The 18,288-nt window shown below is 42.3% G+C and overlaps 1 protein-coding gene across 6 annotated transcripts in view; it reads right to left on the reverse strand.

Annotated features, from left to right (window-relative positions):
- PPP4R1 (protein phosphatase 4 regulatory subunit 1) overlaps positions 1-8,379 on the reverse strand; it is a 65,195-nt gene extending 56,816 nt beyond the window's left edge. For 3 of the 6 annotated variants that reach the window (XM_057368919.1, XM_057368922.1, XM_057368916.1), the window contains exons 1-2: positions 8,202-8,379; positions 7,890-7,934 (exon numbers count right to left, since the gene is read on the reverse strand). In XM_057368919.1, coding sequence (XP_057224902.1) covers positions 7,890-7,934; positions 8,202-8,208 — 52 coding nt within the window. In that variant the 5' untranslated portion in view covers positions 8,209-8,379. Of the gene's footprint in view, positions 1-7,518; positions 7,620-7,701; positions 7,796-7,889; positions 7,935-8,201 lie in introns of those variants that run through there. The other 3 variants (XM_057368920.1, XM_057368917.1, XM_057368918.1) reach the window with 2 other exon arrangements.
- Positions 8,380-18,288: the final 9,909 nt, after the last annotated feature.

Consider the following 18,288-nt stretch of genomic DNA (forward strand, 5'->3'; position numbering starts at 1 on the left):
GCCACATAACTGGGTATCTGATACAGACAAAAGCACCAAGTTCAAACTATATGCACCTTAACCTTGGACTAACTAGAAGGGAGTTATGAAGCAAGCAGCTGAAGCTCAAATGTTCCAAAGACTGGTGTAAGCTTTGCAACACTCACGTGACACCACGAGTTATGATCCATCAGCTACCAAGTGTGACTTGACTTTGACAGCATCATCGCAGTAACTAAAATACTTATTTGGGCTAAACACTTCAGAAGGCAAGCTCTACTAGTACATCTATAATCTAGAAAACATGGCTTTGCAACATAAATCCCTTTGAATTTCCTAAAGGCATTTTTCCTCTCTCKGCTTAAATCCCAGACAATGTTCTTGAGCTGTTGTTTGACAGATTTCAAAACTCTTGGTGGGATAAACCTCTGTGTTTCCTGGGCGTACAGAGAAATTCTTGCTCCAACTCTCCACTCTCTTCCTGTTTGTGCTCAGTATGAAGTATAAAACTGRTCTATGGGAGAAGGTTGAGTAATACAAAATGCAGTGGATTCACTCTTAGAAAAAGTAATGGTCATGGGTGCTCATTTCAATGCAATTTAATGTTTACATTACTTGCACAAGCAAGTATCCCTACAGASTAATCAAGCTGTTCCTTCTGTAGGCTAGAGAGGAAGGAAAAAGTAGTCTCTCTTCCATTCAAATATTTGGGAACTGTTCAGGCACTATGGCAACAACACAAAAAAATTCCCTAAGCAGATTTGTTTATCAGAGAAAAATGCTTCAACAGTCTGCAATATCATTCATATCCCACATCTGTTTTATACATTAATCTATTTAGCTTTTCCAGAAATGTCCAGCAGGATAACACATATTCATGGTACTATYTGTCTCTTTTCTTTGCCTTAAAAACAGTAAGAAAAACCCACCAAACAAGTGGTCTCAATTCTCAATGCAGTTGTCCACTGTTGCAAACAAACACCCTTCACCAACATACTCTGACACTTTTTCAACCTATACAGTAGGGTTTTAACAGCCTACTGCCAGAAAGAGCAGCAGCATCCCTCTCCRACCAAGAAAAAGCCACACTAGCTTTTCTCATACTATACCTTCTAAAGCAGACAGGGGCCCTGATGTTCTGGGAATCTTTAGGGGCAGCTGTCCCTGCCTCACCGTTCCAAAGAGGGAACTGCTCCTCCAGCTCTCAAAGCAGAAGCTATCCTTTCATCCAGTTCTGCTCATGTTACAACTCTAGCAAGGAAAACTTCCTGCCCACACAGAGGGAAAGTCTTAGCAGCAAAAGGCACACACAGGAAAGAAAAGCATTTTATCTTCGACACACTGCAGTCTGCYACCTCCACAATAGGTCAGCAGTTAGAAATAACCACAAGCACCAAGGTTTCACTATCTCAAGCCTAGGATTTTGAACATTTGCAGTTCCTTTAAGATTCTTGCACTCCCTCTGTTTTTTGGGGCCAAGTTGGAGAGAAAGAGAGAAGGAGAATACCCATTGCCCTACAAGATAAATTGAAAAAAAAATAAAAAAAAAAAAAAAAAAAAAAAAAAAAAAAAGCTGGCAATCTTAATTGAGGATCCGTGCCAGAGATAGGATAATAAAAGGTCCCTGGTGAAAAGCACATTCTCACATCATAAGTGATGCTGGGGGCCTTGGAAAGCTGAAAGCCTAGAAAATTACCTCTTCTACAATCCTCTACCAGGTGTTAATGTGCAGCTGCATGAGGAAGGTTCATTAACCCACATCAAATCAAGCACAATCCTTTCCTCACATCATCTCCTTCTCTCCAGGATCCTAAGAGGTTGCTGGAGAAAAGAGACACTAACCATTACCCACCTGAGACCACTAAAAAGAGAATTCCAAGGGGACAAAACCATCCACCTGAGTCTMCCAGTTTCTGTGAGGGTCAATCACCACATTAAAATACCCAGAAATGAGCTGAAGTGTTGGGAGAATTAAACCCCGATCTACAGGGAAAACAACAGASCTAACACGTGTGCTTCATTAGCATTAAGAAACAGTTATTGGATTCCCAAAGGAGCAGAATCTCGGTCACACCAGAGAACTGATTCCAATCACTACAGAAAATCTGCTATGYATTTCTGTTATTACTTTTTTTGCAAAGCTGAAATGCCAACCCGGTAACTCAAACTATCTCAGCACTCTTTCACTGAAGCTAGGACTCTGATGGGACSAAAAGGTCAATACTGCAACATGGCATTGGAACACCATGTTGGAAATTTAGCTACATTCAAAGCTGCAATTAAGTCTAAGAAGTGGCATGACTTGCAGTCTATACAGAACAACTAGCAGTGTAACAGAATTTACTAATTCTTATTCTGTGGTGAAGGAACAAAGAAACCACAATGCAAAAGCTTCTGATATTACTACGTACAGYTGTGGGAAAGGCAAGGTGAATTTTAACATACTGAATGCATGTTATGCTAGCATAATTCACTGCCAGAGAATAAAAAGCACAACACAGCGTCAAGCTGTGACTGTGATTTGACACCACAGGAAAATACAGACTGATTTCATAAAAACAAAACAAAACAACAACAAAGAAAAAACATTTTTTTATTTAAAATACCATTTTAAAAGGTTAAAAACGTTAAATTACCTTTCATTTAGAAAGAGACTTGTGCCCTACTTAAAATCTAAGAGAATAATTTAATTAAAAGCATTCAACCAATGCAAGCTCATTGCTAATGCCAAATGATTTGCTCATCACCTGGAAGAAGAACATAGCATCAATGATAAAACAGCTTTTGACATCTGCAGATGTACAAAGAAAATTTTCTTCAGCTCAGCTAAATAACTGGTTCACTCACTAAGAAGCCTGCTGGGAGGAGAGGCTAGAAAGACCTGTCCTCCCTTTTTAATCAATGGAAAAGAACTCAGTAAAAACAGAGCTATGTTTGAGCTATGTTTTTAAAACTGTTTAATCCACTTGTAGCAGCCAAACTTTAACATTAGATTTGCTAATTGTAAAAACTACATTACTGTTGAATTTTAAATCTATCATACTATTAAACTGTTGTGTTAAAGAAAACAAGTTGACACACAGGTGTGTGTATRTATATATGTATCTGTAAAAACTCATTTAACAGCTCTAAACTGGAACTGTCTAAACACTGCATAGATATTAAAATTCCTTTTTCTCCATTTTTAGTTCAAACATCTGGAAACTAAGAGTACAGAAAAAGGAAATTCAGCATTGTCAACATGGCAAAAGGTGAAGTTTCAAAACCTGAATAAGCTACATAACCACCAAAGCATGCACATATACTTGCAACTACCAGAAGTCTTGATGCTGCATGCAAATGCAGCTGTGAGCTATCAGTAACAAAGACTTTTTCCAAACATAACTGTAAAGCAGTATTAAAACCAGTTATCAGATTAAAATTCCTTCTCTCTCCTGGTTTAAATCACAATTAAAATAATGAGTTGAATAAAGCCATCCTCTTTCTGAATCTGAATTCTAATTGCAGATGGCTCTGTTTTTCAGAACACACATCCTGCACACATCAGTGGTCAGACTGAAAGACGTCAGCATCATGGTACGTTTCATTTCATCTATCTGTACAGATCAGTTCAACCTTCAGAAACAGCCAGGGGAAGGGGGAACATAAACTATCTAGGAAGAGTCATAAAGAACACTTTTCAGCAAGATRTAATTCTACAAGCCCATGTTTCCTTTTCAACCATTTTTGCTGCTTGATTTCTTTTCTGTTCTATACTTAGCTTAGACAGTTATACTAATCTATTTTGATTTCGTATGCACAAAACAAAGATTTGAACAAAAGCCAGATTTTCTGACTTCATATTATATACTGTGCAAGACTTCAGACAGAAGACCAAGGAAACCAACAATCCAAACAATGCTATGGGTAACTGAACTGCTATCTTCATTTTGCCACATTTCAAAGCCAGATGGTATGCAGATTCTTCTTCAGGCTTCCACTTTAAATTTTTGAATTTTCGCCCTATTGTCTTTAGAGTGAGGTAGGGTTTTTTTCCTCTTAACGAGTATCACACAAGGATTCTTGTTAGGTTTATCTTCACATAAATTAATAATCCAACCATATGTTCCTTATTTTGGGGTTAGAGTCAACAACGAAGTTGTCTTTCACAAGAACTTGTATCTAGGAATMAATTTTTCTTTTATAGCCTACTGCATGCTCAGCCAGGGTACACTCACTGTCTTGGTTTTGGGTTATTTTTCCTTTTACTTCAAACTAGCTAACAAGGAAAAGCCATGGCTAAAGATGGAAGACCCAGAATGTCTTCAATTATTATTACAGCATGTGACATCAGGAACTRTATCTACAGAAGTGAAATATCAGCTAAAATCAAAGTACTGAAATGCCATTTGCAAGCTATGTAACTACTCAAAGCAATCATCTGTTTACTGTACCAGGTGTAAAGTATGCATTCACCTCAAGAAAAAAAAATCAGAGCTTTCCAGTCGTTACCAAGCAACCAAGAGCAGAAAAATAATAYGAAGCTTTCAAAATAGAAATGCAAACCAAAGCTGAAATTAATTATTTAAAAGTCAATCCAGCTGGTTTATCAACCACTCTCTGAAAGCCTTTCTTATAAAAGCTCTTGTTTAATCTCTGACCTCTTAAACAAATAAACAAAAGGCAGGGTTTTTTTTTAGTAGATGCCTTCCACAGCATATATTCTGAAGGTCTCCCACTACTCCAACAGCAGATTTACTGCTCTGCTGAAAACTAGGAATATTTCATTAACATAAATATTTACCAAGTTATCTTCAGGGAAAAGGTAAACTGTTTTACAAGCAGCCATTARAACAGTACTCCAAAGATATTCTACTGTTCTATATTTCAGGTTAATTAGCATCTAACGAGTTGGCATAATAAATGAGGAGAAGCACAAATTGTACAGTTGTATAAGTTGTTGATTAAACTCCAACTTTCCAGTAAAACACTTGATTCAAGAAACCTTGAAAGACTAAGATCATAAAACAGCYGCTCTCCATGCTTCATATCTAAAAGATGCAGACTCTTGGTTCATTACTAACAGCAGCAACTGTGCATGGTTGTTTGCTCAACTGCAGGACTTTCTCCTACTGCTTTAGAATATGACCACTAAAAGATATCTCTTAAGTCACCTTAATGATTCCTTCATTAAGAGGAAACACTGAATCACACTGTAGATTCTCATAACCRAAGGGAAAAAACCACACCAAATCAAATAATACAACAATAAAAAAAATTTTCATGAGTCAGACTCAAACCTAGGCTCACTGACGAGCTACAAAGCAACACCTAATCTAGTGAAACGTCCTGAGCTATATGCTCAGCTTCACCCAGCTTCAGATGTCCAGACCTTTACACATGCATTCAGTCTTAAATTCTCCTGGTTTCTCCAGCACACCTCACAGATGTTTTGCTATTGCTTGATATCAGATCAATTAGAAGCCAAAAAATTTACTGGAAACATAGTTCACTTTTCAAAACAGCCAGTCAATCAATCATGCTATTTTACATTTATCTAATTCCTCCTCCTAAATTAAACCACCAGGACTACAGGTATGCCTGCAAGTATTTCACTCTTGTCCTTAAACACAGWTCAGCACACTTAACAGCAAGAATGCATCTGGCAGAATCACACAGGCACAAAAGCAGCCAGCACTTCCAGTTTTATCACTATAGCATTCTACTCCTYCAGTAATACACCTCTACACCAGTGTCTAACTCTGCTACTTGAAAGACCTACAAATATTTAAAATATTTACAACAGAGGGATGCAGTAGGGTGGGGCTCAGGTGGAAGTTGCAGCTTTCTGTCGTATTTTTTTAATTGTCTGTTTCATATGTGCAACTAATCAATTGGAAATACTTTCATAATTGTGTAAAACATGTTGTACAGGGATAGAAAACACTGCTATTCCAAATAACACTGCACAACAAACTGTATTTTTTACTAAATATGTACACTGTCCTTTATCTATATTATTTTTCTTTGGCTCACAGACACCTCCCAAGAACAAAATTACATAAAATTTGGAACCATAAAAGCCACTGTGGGACTGAACTACATCCAGACAGCACACATTGATTCACAGAGARTCCTGTTTTTTCCTCTTAAAATACCACGCTCAAGTATTGAGACATTTGCTTTTACCTACTTCCATCAAAACCTCAGTAATATTTAATGAGGCTTCAAATTTTTATATTTCTCTATAGCTTTTGCCTTCAGGATGCTCTCATCTGGACTGAGTCATCTCTGCATGTTCTGCATTTATATACACTTTTTTCACTTCTGAACACATTAAGACCACCACCAGGAACCCACAGCTTCCCTCACCTCTCCAATGCCTACACGTTAAGTTCAATTCCTGTCTTACAATCAACTAAAACCATAATCTAAGTGGAAACTTAAGAATGTGCTTTTTTTTTTTGAGTCCCTTCTGAAAAAGTCCTCTGTAATCACAGAGTTTTCAAACAGCAACTTATCACGCTGAATTTAAAAAAAAAAAAGCCTTAGGGAAAGGCTCCCTCTTTGTGCGAGGCAAAGCACAATAGGAGCCTTCTAAGTGTCAGCTGACAAAAGTGAAAAAGAAGATGTATCAGTTAATTCCTGAAAACTTTAAATAGCTCTCCTCTAAAAGTGTAAGCCACAAAACAGAAGGCTTTTTTCCTGCACTCCAGCCCTGGTGAGAGGATGCCATCCGTGTGCAGACTGCACAGCAGACAAAACAYCTTCAAGGCAACAACTGGGGGTCTGCACACCCATGGCACGTGTCTGCCTCCACCTCCATTTTCACTTTCCACCCAAAATTCATCCTCCCCTGTTTCAAAGAAGCTCCCTCAGTATTGACAAGATCAACAGACACCTTCTCACCTGAGTAACATCTTAGTCTGCCATGCTTCTTAACATGGAGCTAGCAATTTTTGCACCACCTCAGCCACAATTCTGCTACTTTGCACCSTGACATTGACTCTTCTCCACAGATTTCTCTAGCGGGGTCAGGACTCACAGAATCTATCAGCTTGGRAGAGACCTCTGAGAYCACAGAGTCCAACCTGAGACCAAACACCACCACATCAACTGGACCATACCACATACAGTCTTTCCTTAAAACACCTGAGACAGTAACTCCACCACCACCTGGGCAGTCCATTCCAAAATCTAATCACYCTTTCTGAGAAGAGATCTCTCCTGGTGTTCAACCTGAACCTCCCCKGGCGCAGCTTGAGGCCACRTCCTCTCTCCTGTCGCTGGTTGCCTGGGAGCAGAGACCAACCCCCMCTCGGTCACAACCCCCTTTCAGGTAGCTGTAAAGAGCAGTAAGGTCCCTCCTTGAGCCTCTTTTCTCCCGGCTAAGCACCCCAGCTCCCACAGCCTTAGAGGACATGTGCTCCAGACCCTTCACATGGAAGAGGGAGCCTGGGGGGGAAAGGGGGGGAGGGAGGGGGAGGTGGTGAAAGGGGTAGGGATGGGGGACACAAACAAAGATATACAAAATAGATATAAAAGGAACGTGCAACCCACATGATGCTACAGATGAAACGGCCTTAACCTCCTCCCTGGCGGCGCTCTGCTGTGCCCGGGCCATGAGGGGCCGCCGCCCCGCAGGCACTGCCTCCCCCGCCTCCATCCCTCCTCCCCTCCCTCCCTCGCTCCCGCCGGGGCAGCCGCTAACGGCGCCCCCGCCCCGCCCGCCGCCCAACGCACCCCGCGGGACCGCCCGGCGCAGCCCCACGCGCGACCGGGACCGGGTCATGGACACCGGGAAGCGCCGAGCATGGCCATGGCTTCCTCCTCTTCCCCACCGCCTCCCACAATGCACCCTGGGCGCTCTCCCGCGGAAGCCACTTCCTCGCCTGCCAGTCGCCCCGCCGCTCCCCCCTGTCCTCACTCACATCCGTCGATCTCCTCCTGCAGGTCCTCCTGGAGCAGCGACAGATCTGCGGTGGGGGAGAAACACACACACGCACACCATGTGCCAAACGCGCCCGCCGGCCCCCGGTGCCACGCGTGACCCTGCCCCGCTCCTGGGCTGCCCCCCGACGCGACCCGCCCGCAGTACCCAGCGCTCCGAGCCCGGACAGCGGCGGGCAGCGCTCCCGAAGCCGGGGCGGGGGAGAGGAGAAGGAGGGGGGATAGAGGAGGGAGGGCTGGCGCCTCGCCGGGGAGGCGGCGTGTGCGGGAAGGGGGAGGGGGGCGATGCCTACCCGCCATCTTGCTGCTGCAGCCCCCGCGGGGCGCCCGGCTACATCCAGCCCGCGGCCGGGCGCTGGGAGCGGCGGTGGGAGAGGGAGGGCACCCGTGCGGTCCAGGCCCCGGGCCCGGCGGCGCCTCTCCGCGTCCCCGGGAGAGCCGCGCAGGGAGGGAGGGAGGAGGGAGCGGGCGGAGGAAGGCGGGAGGAGGGGTCTGGGCTGGACACGCTGCCCCCGCCTCCGCCCGGCGGAGCTGCTCTGGCTCGCTGCTCGCTCGCTCAGGCGGCCGCGCCTCCCCGCCCCGCGTTCTGACTCACGGCCGGAGCCGCCCGGGCTGGCCCTGCGGCTGGAGAGCTCCCGGGCTCGGCCGCACGGCCCGGCCCGGCCCGGCCCGGCCCGCTCACCTGCCCGCCACGGTGCTCCGCCAGATCGGGGCTTGGGCTCCTCCTGCCGCCCGCCCAGGGAGTGAAGCGAGGCCGCCAAGCTTCCCCTGCCCTGAAGTTTGGGTGTTGTGGGGTCACCTGGAGGAAGGGCCCCGAAAGTGCTCCTCGCCGTGGTCAGCGGGCGGTCGCTTCCAGACGGCAGCGGGGCCGCAGAAATCTCTGCCGCCGGCGTCGTGGGGTAACCTGAGGAAAAAGGTCCCTTGACCTACTACTGAGGGTGACCAGCAGGTCCAGAGAGGTGACCCTCCTCCTCTACTCCGCACTGGTGAGGCCACGTCTGCAGTGCGGTGTCCAGTTCTGGGCTACGCAGCACAAGAAGGATAAGGAGACTGGAGAGGGTCGAGTGGAGGGCCACAAAATTTGCTGCGAGTCTGGAGCATCTCAGGAGAGGCTGTCGGAGCTGGGCGTGCTTAGTCTAAAAAACAGACGACTGAGAGGGGGTCTCATTTATGCATATAAATATCTCAAAGGAGGTGGTAAGAGGATGGTGCCAGGCTCTTCTCATGGTGCCCAGTGACAGGACAAGGAGTAATGGCCATAAACTGAAAYACAAGAAGTTTCACCTCCACATGAGGAAGAGCTTTTTCACACAAGGTGGCAGAGCACTGGAACAGGATGTTTAGGGAGGTTGTGGAGTCTCCYTGCCTGGAGACAAAAACTCACCTGGATGTGTTCCTGTGTCACCTGCTTTAGGTGACCCTCCTTTGGCAGGAGTTTTGGACCAGATGATCTGCAGAGGTCCCTTCCAGCTCTAAAGATTCTGTGACAGGCAGCYGTGCCAGCACCACCATGCAGCCCACGAGCATCCATCCTTCTCATGTTAGCTGCCAAGTTTCTGCAGCTGGGATCCCGTGGCTTAAACACACAGGATATTCCCCTACTGTACCACTGTGCCATGACTTCTGCTTTAAAAACACAATTTCAATGTATGTAGACACAAAGGTACCCATTGTTTTCTGCGCTTTTTTGGCTGTACCTTTTGGTCACTGCTGATGGCTTTGATTTTAACCATTTTGATAGATTTTTTTCCACTGTAGATTGGAAGATTAAAAGTGTTGGATGAAACAAATGCTCTATTCAATTGATAGCCAGGGCATTTGATAAATGAAAGGACTATTACTGGTACTAGTGCTACCACCTGTGAGTCTTACCTGAGCCTTCCACAGTCTTGTTTTAAATCTCCATGATAATTGATGGAATTGTTAATACAGAGAAAAGCAAAATAAATTACTTTTGGCTTGCAAAAAAGGTTGCAATTTCATTAGTGCTGTTTTTAAGTGATTGTTTGATAGTATGTCTTGTAAGCTGCTTTTTAGCACTATGTTGTTTTTATTTGGTAAATTGTATAAGATTAAATCTTCATAGTCATTCATTGTCTTTGCCATGRTGAATGCAAATGTGTAATCTTTTAAAATGCATTCATCTCTTTCCTTACAATCCTGTAGAACAAGCTCTGTCCTATTTCACACCTGTTYGATCTTTAGATGAGCCACTGGGGCCTACTGGATACTGATTATCTAACATTTTCTTTTGTTCAGATATATAACCTCAAAATTTGAGTAAATCAAGTAAATTCACCATGACTAAGTTATATGAACCATGCTATTCTCTGCCAGTGTAATTTTAGAAGAGATTCAGGGGAAATATCACAAATCTGTGGCAATGGTGACTTGTGATAGCAGTAGACCTAGAACAGAAAAATTAGGCATATTTAAAGATTCCATTTTATTATCTTTATTACTGCTGGTTGTATCCAGGAGGTTTTCTCTCATCTCCTCTGCATCATTCACCACAATTAARGCCCAGCTTAGTTACCACGGAATTCAGAAGAAGTGGATCTAGAAACCTCTCACAGCTAAAATATGATGTACTTTGTTTCACTGAATGAATCGAGGGGTTTGACTCTGTTTCCCAGCTCTTTAGGAAAAGTTCATATAAATTAATTTCAGATCTTCCTATGTGCTTGTGATCTGCAGTGGCGGTTGGTTCTTTCTCTGTAGGCAGRGCTGTGTGGTATTTAAATAGCACAGATAACAAGGATCAGTGTGTTACAAATTATAATTGTTCAGGAATTGCAGGGTTTTTTGTGTTATGCGTTACCCATAGAACATCAGACTTTGTTCCTCAGGCGCAGTTGGTTCCAGCACCATCCCTAGGACGCATCAGGAAAGATCTCTTCCTTTGTGAGTAGAAAGTCTGGCAAAACCTTTGCCTCGTACAGTGACACATGCATGGTAGAGGGAAAATAATTAAATTAAATGAAAAAAAAGGCTTCATGCCAACACACAAAATGCAAAATCTTATTTAATAAGTAACCAGGTATTTCTAAACTTGTTGGCCTCAGTCAATCCAYAGATACTCCTTGAGTGCCTGATCCCAAGTTCAAGTTGATGGTTAAGATTCCCTGCCGCTGGTCACGGACAAGGCAGACAGAGCACGTTGTAAGTGTAGGACAGATGCTGGCTCTGGCAGATGAATGGCCATTCCAAACCAGCACACCTAATCATGGACAGAAATTTTCAAGACASGCTTGTTTTATTAGACGAGATGTGTTAAGGAGCAAGTAATATAACACCTGCCAAAACGTTCTAGCAGATTTTGTGCTGGAGTTCTCATAGTTTAAGTACSCTTAAAGGTACTGCAAAGTAAAAAACTAAAGAATAGACAAATTCACATTCTCACACTCTATCTCAAGAAAGAAATACACCACAAACACTATACCACTACTTCAAGCTGTGGATGGAAGGACACAAATTGAAGACTCCTTGTCTCCTTGCAAGATCCTTTGCACGTGATAAAAGGCACCTGCATTGTTATCTACACGATGTATCTCAAAAAAGTCCATCATAATCAGCAAGACATGTCCATAAATGAGAGGGTAGTATTTGCATAAAGTACTACAGAAATCCTTTCAAACTTGCACATAAGAMAAAACATACCCATCATCCACCTAGACATATTTGCAACAAGTTTTCTGTAGTTTGATTGGTGATATCTTTTCAATCAGAACTGTTCAGATGTAAGGACCTCAGGCTCAGAACACTGCTTCACATGGTACTCGCCCATGTTATTTTATTTATTATCTAAGATAATAAATCATTTACTTTTGCTCATTTGCTTGAAGAAGCAGGTCAGATCAGATAGTGCCACCTTTCAATGTCCATATATTAACTAGGTTTGCATTTCTTCCAGGTTGTGGAAGAAGAGCTTCCCATAAGTATCTTCATAGCCATCTTTCTATCCTCCTTCAGATTCCTCCATGAAACTCTTTTTTCCTAGGAAGCCTATCAAAATATGGATCAGGGTTAGACTGCTGGTGCACCAAGGYARCTGCTWATTGTCTTGAGTAATACTGACTCAYAGTCTTCTTGTCCACCCCAGGATTCTGTCTGCCTGCATGTGTTGTYCTTGGTGGTTCAACTATTCACTCTWTTTGGACCATCTTTTTGTTGTTTACAGTGTGCTTAACCMAAATGTGCCCATAACCAAATTAAGACACACATAAGCACACACGTAGTTGTAATATGTATGGATCCATATGAAAACCCAGTGGCTGAAGTCTGGGATTTGCAGTCAGTTTGCATTTGAAAACATAGTAAAGCATTTCTGCTAAAAAGAGGTGTTCACCATAAAATGTTTTCTTTCTTCTCCTTTCCCTTTTCCTTCTCTTCTTCCCTTCCCTACTCCTTCTTTCCCTCTCTAATAAAAGTATTGAAAAGGGATGRTTTTCTGTTTGTTTGGGTTTTTTAATATATATTCATTGTGGCTGCAAAAGTATTTGACTGTGSATCACTCAGTCTTATTTAATTTTTCCTGTTTCCTGGGTAAGAGGTTGAGCTGGTGACCACTGGCAAACCTCAGCATCAAAGTCCAGCTATCACTGCTCCCAGTGAAGGCCTTGCAGAAGGATTTTAAACACACAGTATGCCAACCATGAATAAATTAACACCAGAATTTGCTGACAAAGAGCCTGGTTAACATAAAGTTTGCCTTGTGGGTTCCTCATGTCATTCCAGGTCAGCTGCAAGTTCAAGTCACTCTCAAACTTCCTAAGACTAGGAAATATCCACCTGAGGTACATCCCAGTGCAGCATWATGGCTGCACCTGGAGCTCACAGTGGCTCTTGGCATTGATTTGCAAGCAAATCTCTTGCTGATGGCAGGGAGATGGCAGCTGTGTGGGCAAAAGGAAGAGAAGCATGAAAATCAGGACACAAGTCCTGATGGCTCATTTTTCAATTAAGATCATGACCAGTGGTGATAACCACCACTCCTTTGGACAAAGACAAAAGATGAGAGTGGTCTGTCATCTAAGTAGCAGTCAAGTCTCTGTGTCTGATCCCATAGGTGCTGAAGCTGACTGTGAAAGAGAACAAAGAATTACTGCATCAGAGGCTGTTTCAAGGAAATGGGTCTCAGAGTTTGAGTGCAGCATATGTGCAGGATTCCTCATTTAGTGACACTCACCTAGACACTTTTAGGTGTTCTTAAAGAGTACTTGAAAGAAAGTTTTCCTTTAAGAACACTTAAGAGTGCTGCAGCTCTGAGATGTTCTGCTTCAGGAGTCATGGTGTCATGCATATGTATGTTACGGGAAGACTGAATCACTGATCAAACAACTCAGAGTTCAGGTTGTACTGCTGTACCTTAGCTCTGGATTTCCTGGTTTTCAGGGTCTCTATCTCACTGTCATATGGGAAGGGAACAAGACTGGGCAACCAGAAACTGAATCTTCCCTTCACTGAATTGCCTGTGGGGGTTGTTACTTTTAGGGGGGTGTTGCTGTTTGTTTGTATTTTGTTATTGTTTGTTTGTTTGTTTGTTTTGATAAAAGCAGAAGTATATGAATTTGGGCTATTTCAAGGAATCCCAGCAGCCACATACATGTGCAGCTGGGACACHACTGTAGTAGATACATTTATCCCCCAACCATTCATCCTAGATCTCCAAATCATTTTGAAAGGAAATAAATTATTCTCATTTTACACGTGAAGAAACAGAGAACAAAAGAAGCAAAGCGATGTGCTTGATACTGCTTGAGGCCTAAAATGGCAGTTAGTGCATAAAATACACACAAAAAAACCCACACCCAAAAAAAGTCTTCTGTGCTATTTTTTGCTGATGCCATTACATATATGACAGTAGCAATCTAAGGCACTGTCCCTAACATGCCAGATCTCAGTTGTATGCCAAGCCAGACCCTTCCTGTTAGATTTGGCCTCGAGCCAGCCAGSCTCTCCAGCCTTTCCTCAGCCCACGCAGTCTTCCCTTCCCCACCCARCTAGTCCCTGCCTGGAAATTCCTAACCTGATATTCAGATTAATRTATTTGCATTTATTCACTCCTTTGCTTCCTGGTCTACTGAGTTTAAATTTGCATGTCTTTAGATCTACTTAGATATTGGCACATACAAGCTGATAGCTCACATTCTTCTGAATCAGAGATGAGTTACTAAGATCCCAGGATGTATCTCAATGGGACAAATGGGACTGAATTATCACTACTCCCAAACCTCCTTTTCCACCAGTTTCACATCCCTCCAACTGGTCTCTTCCTGAGATTCTTTGTCCTCCTTAAAGATTCTTTGTCCTCCTTACTTCAGCACCAGTTCTCCCCACTCTCTTGCATCCCAAACTCCTCTCAGCAAGTTGCTGTGTATAGCACATTTAATTCTGTTCTCTGTAGACTGTTTTTGAAAMTTCTTGCTAATTTCTTATTCACATTGCATTTTTCCAAAATAAAATAGAAACRAGACTTAAATCCTGGCAGAAATGGAGTCTGGCACCTTTTCTGCAGACCTTTGTCAGATTTTAACTGGACTTTGGTCAGACTCAGGAGCAGCACTCTTTCATAACCCACACAAATACGAGCTGGCTGGAAGTCTTCTTGGCATCTTATTCAGCCAACAACGGTGTAATCCATTTAGTCAGGGACAATTGGGTACATGCCTGTGCAGGCAACCAAGCTCTTTTTTAGCTGATCTGAAGGGTGGTAGGTGCCAGTGGGAAGCATGTCAGGAGAATGATTGTTTTGGGACACGGCTTGTTATCCTGGTCTGYGCAATTGATAGGACCTGTCAATCCTTAAAAATGTGAGGGGTGGAGAAGTCAAGAGGTTACTTCCTAAGAACCCTTTGTTTAGATAACCCTGGCTCTTGCAGGAAGTGCACTGAATTTCGGGGTCAATTACGCACATGTATTTTAGACCTCTGGAGGAGGCAGCCTTCAGATCTKTGTGTTTGTACAGTCTTTTGAGGACAGATGTGAGCTCATTCTGCTCGTGCTCCAACTCAATCAGCAACTGTGTAATTACACTTCATGTAGTGCTGAGCCCAGACAGAGGTATGGCAAAACATTTGGAGAATAGTCAAATATATGCAAAATATAGCAGAGGTCTGTTCACCAAAGAAAGAATGAAAAATGAAATTGTTGCTCCTCTCAAAGTGGAGGCCGACAATATTTGAAAAGACTCAAYGCTTACCTTATTTACAGTGTTAGAAAAGAATTACAGACTATGAGGAAAGGATTATATAATGGAGGAAACAACCACCAGAACATACCCAAAATAAAGAGAAGAACTGATTGATGGTTCTTGACATGTGCTGGTTTCTACAGAGAACTTTTCAGCTATTGAAATGGGAGGGAATCCAAAGAATTAAGTGGTTTTTTCTGAAATAAATGTACACAAAACTAGAGGGGGTACAAATAAACACAAAAACCCAAGTATAATTTCTGAGAAAGATGATGATGAAGTGTGAGTTAAGAAATTTGATGATGTACAGGGCCAGATGGTTTGTAATAGAAGGTACCAAAAGTTTAAAGAGCTGTCTAGTCCAAAAATAGCTTCTCGGTTTAATTGAATTAGCTGAGATGTGAAAGAGCAATTATAGTCCTAAAGCAGCTCCTGGATAGGTTGATTCTTTCAATAATTTCCAAATCAGCTTTGTTCACTTGATATAAAAATGATTATTTCCTTTTCTTTTACCATTATATAGGGCTTGAACCTCTGGGTGCCTGGTTGAGGTACAAATGTAAGCTGTAATATTTTTTAACTGTGGGAACWGTTAAAGGGTGTCAGGTATATTAAGAAGCTTTACATTATGCATTTCAAATTCTTTTTGGATTCAAGCACTGGCAACATTCCAGGTTCCAAGGTTTCTGTTTAAAATRAGATTTAATGTACATACACTGTAGCATTGCCAATAATATCTTGAACTGGGTGTGTTTTATTGGGTGATTCATAAAGTAAGACAGACAAAGTATGCACAGTGGTATTGGAATTTGGGTGGGATCAAAGTACTTATTTAGTGTAATATGTTTGTCAAGMACAGCATACAGGCAATCTTCTTTCTGAATGAAGATGGATTTAGCCCATGAGAACCTCAGTATATTTCCAACTGTCATTWATTCCAGTGAACCCCCCTTTGAAAATATCGAAGTAAAACTAAAAAGCTGCATCACTCACCCTCAGATATTCCATTGGCAATGAGACTACAGTCAGACTTGTTGGAAGTAAAAGGCAGGAAAACTATTAAAATTAATAAAAATAACATTGATTTAAAGGGACACTGTCTGCAGTTCCAACACAGAAGAAAATTCTACATGTTCTCTAACAGAGTGGCTGCAACATTTTTATTTAAATACAACTTTGTTGTTAATTGAGYGTCCATAAGCCTACTGAGCTGGGTATGCTGTGATTGTACATTTGCATGCRTGTACCTCACTCTCTCTGCACTCTTCCTGTTCACATCCCTTTCCAGGCAGTATTTTGGAAACCACARTGCTGATTTTGTTTCTGACACTAAGAAGCCACTCGTACAGAGAACAAGGAGCTCTAACACTGGGAAACTGAGCCCTACTTAGAGGGCTTCATACTGGTATGAGGAATAATGCTGTCCTGAGTTTCATTGTTGAAAAGCAAGCTGTTACATTTATGAAACACCTGTTTAAACACGTTATGTTTAATTCTTCTTTGACTCCCGATCAAGAATTACATCCCTCTCTTTTATTATATAATGCTTGCTAAAGGAGTGTTATGGARGAGAAGGAGCTTGCAAGGCTCACATTCCTACAAAACAGGGGACAARGTGAACTCTTTGCTAACAGGGGCTAAAAGGACTCTAGGTCTGCCCCTAGTGCTGGAAAGGATTCAGTACAGGAAATCAGTGCAGATGCAATGTTTTCTGAGGGCTTTCTACCTTTCACTTTAAAAAGTAGTCTGCTGTTTTGCACAGACCTGTGTATAGAGATTTAATATTACAAAGATGTTATTAGTTCTCAAAATTTCRTACCAACTGTGATTTTTTAGGGTATGAATGCTATTAACCTATAGGTTAATGGATTAACTTTAAAGAATATATTACATCTTTTCCCTCAAATGTATTTTAAGATTTATATTAGGTTAAATACACAGGGAAGACTTTAGTTTGTAATTTGCCTCAGTGAAAAATAGATTAAATAGAAGGCTGTGCTTGCTGTGGCATCCTTCAGCTACCCATGAAAACTTAATCTGTACAGTTGTCAAAATAGTCATGGAACAAAACTTCAGGATATTAAGAACTTGAGAATAAAGGGAAAATTCTTTCTCCTGGAAAGCCTTAGCTTATAAGCATTAATTATCTCATGATACCTTTTGATAAGTAAACACAAAAGCATGCAGTAAAAGCAKGCCAGTGCAAGTTAGAGGGGAAGCAGTGAAAATTTGGCTTGTCTTGAAAAAAGAAGCTGTCGAGTGATTTTGTTTCTTTGATCTGGAAAAAGATCTTTCATGAAGATAAGAGCTGGGAGCAGCACATCTTGCTTTAAGGTAGGATTTAGGTAATCTTATCTTCAAAAATCTCTGCATCCTTTTTTCTTTCACGTCTGACTCCTGAGATGCCACTAACACAGCATAAGCACATTGAACCTGATTACTTGCCTATCATACTTCTTCCCTTGGACTAGATAAACCAATCAACCAGCCCTCACTGTAAGCTTATGTTTTGGGTAACAAGTYCAAGAATAGGTGTGCCATAGGTGTCCTCCCCAAGGACATGTTTATGTCTTCACTCCTGTGCTGGAATAACACTATGGACTTTCTGGTTTTGTGGGATAACACCCCTAGGCAGCTCTGCATCTGGATAGAAGTCTTTGAACTCCCACAGTATCGTTAACCTTCCCTTYCTGCAGGACAAAGCCAGACAGTAGCTCAATTTTTCCCCATCCTCTGTGCAAATAATTTGGGACCCAGCTTTCCAGATCCTTTCTTATTTCCAGTGGTCTGATTTCCTTACTTTTCAGGCTGCTGTCCATCTGCAGTCACAAGCAATTGCTATGACCTAGGTCATACAGATGCCCATATGCTCCCGTTGTCCATATAGGAGCCAAAGGGGATATTCCCACCAGGATGCAGTTCATCTGAGCTTTTTTGGAAGAGGAATTACAGTCAAGTCACATGCCCAGAGGTTCAGTCAATGACTGAACATCAAGTCCAAATTGCTCAGTAGCTAAGCTCCTCCCTTGCTAATGACGGCATGAACACCTGGACCAGGGGGTTAGGGACCATATCTCCATTCCAGCCYCACTGTCTTAGTCAAACTCACACTTCAACCAAGACTTCAAGAGTGTAATGAGAAATTTTTTTATACGTTCTAACACCAAAATGAGACTTCTGACTCTTTC

Source organism: Malurus melanocephalus, unplaced genomic scaffold (genome assembly GCF_030028575.1).
Source record: "Malurus melanocephalus ecotype Western Australia unplaced genomic scaffold, MMel_1.1 scaffold_99, whole genome shotgun sequence".
In the NCBI taxonomy this organism is placed as follows: Eukaryota; Metazoa; Chordata; class Aves; order Passeriformes; family Maluridae; genus Malurus; species Malurus melanocephalus.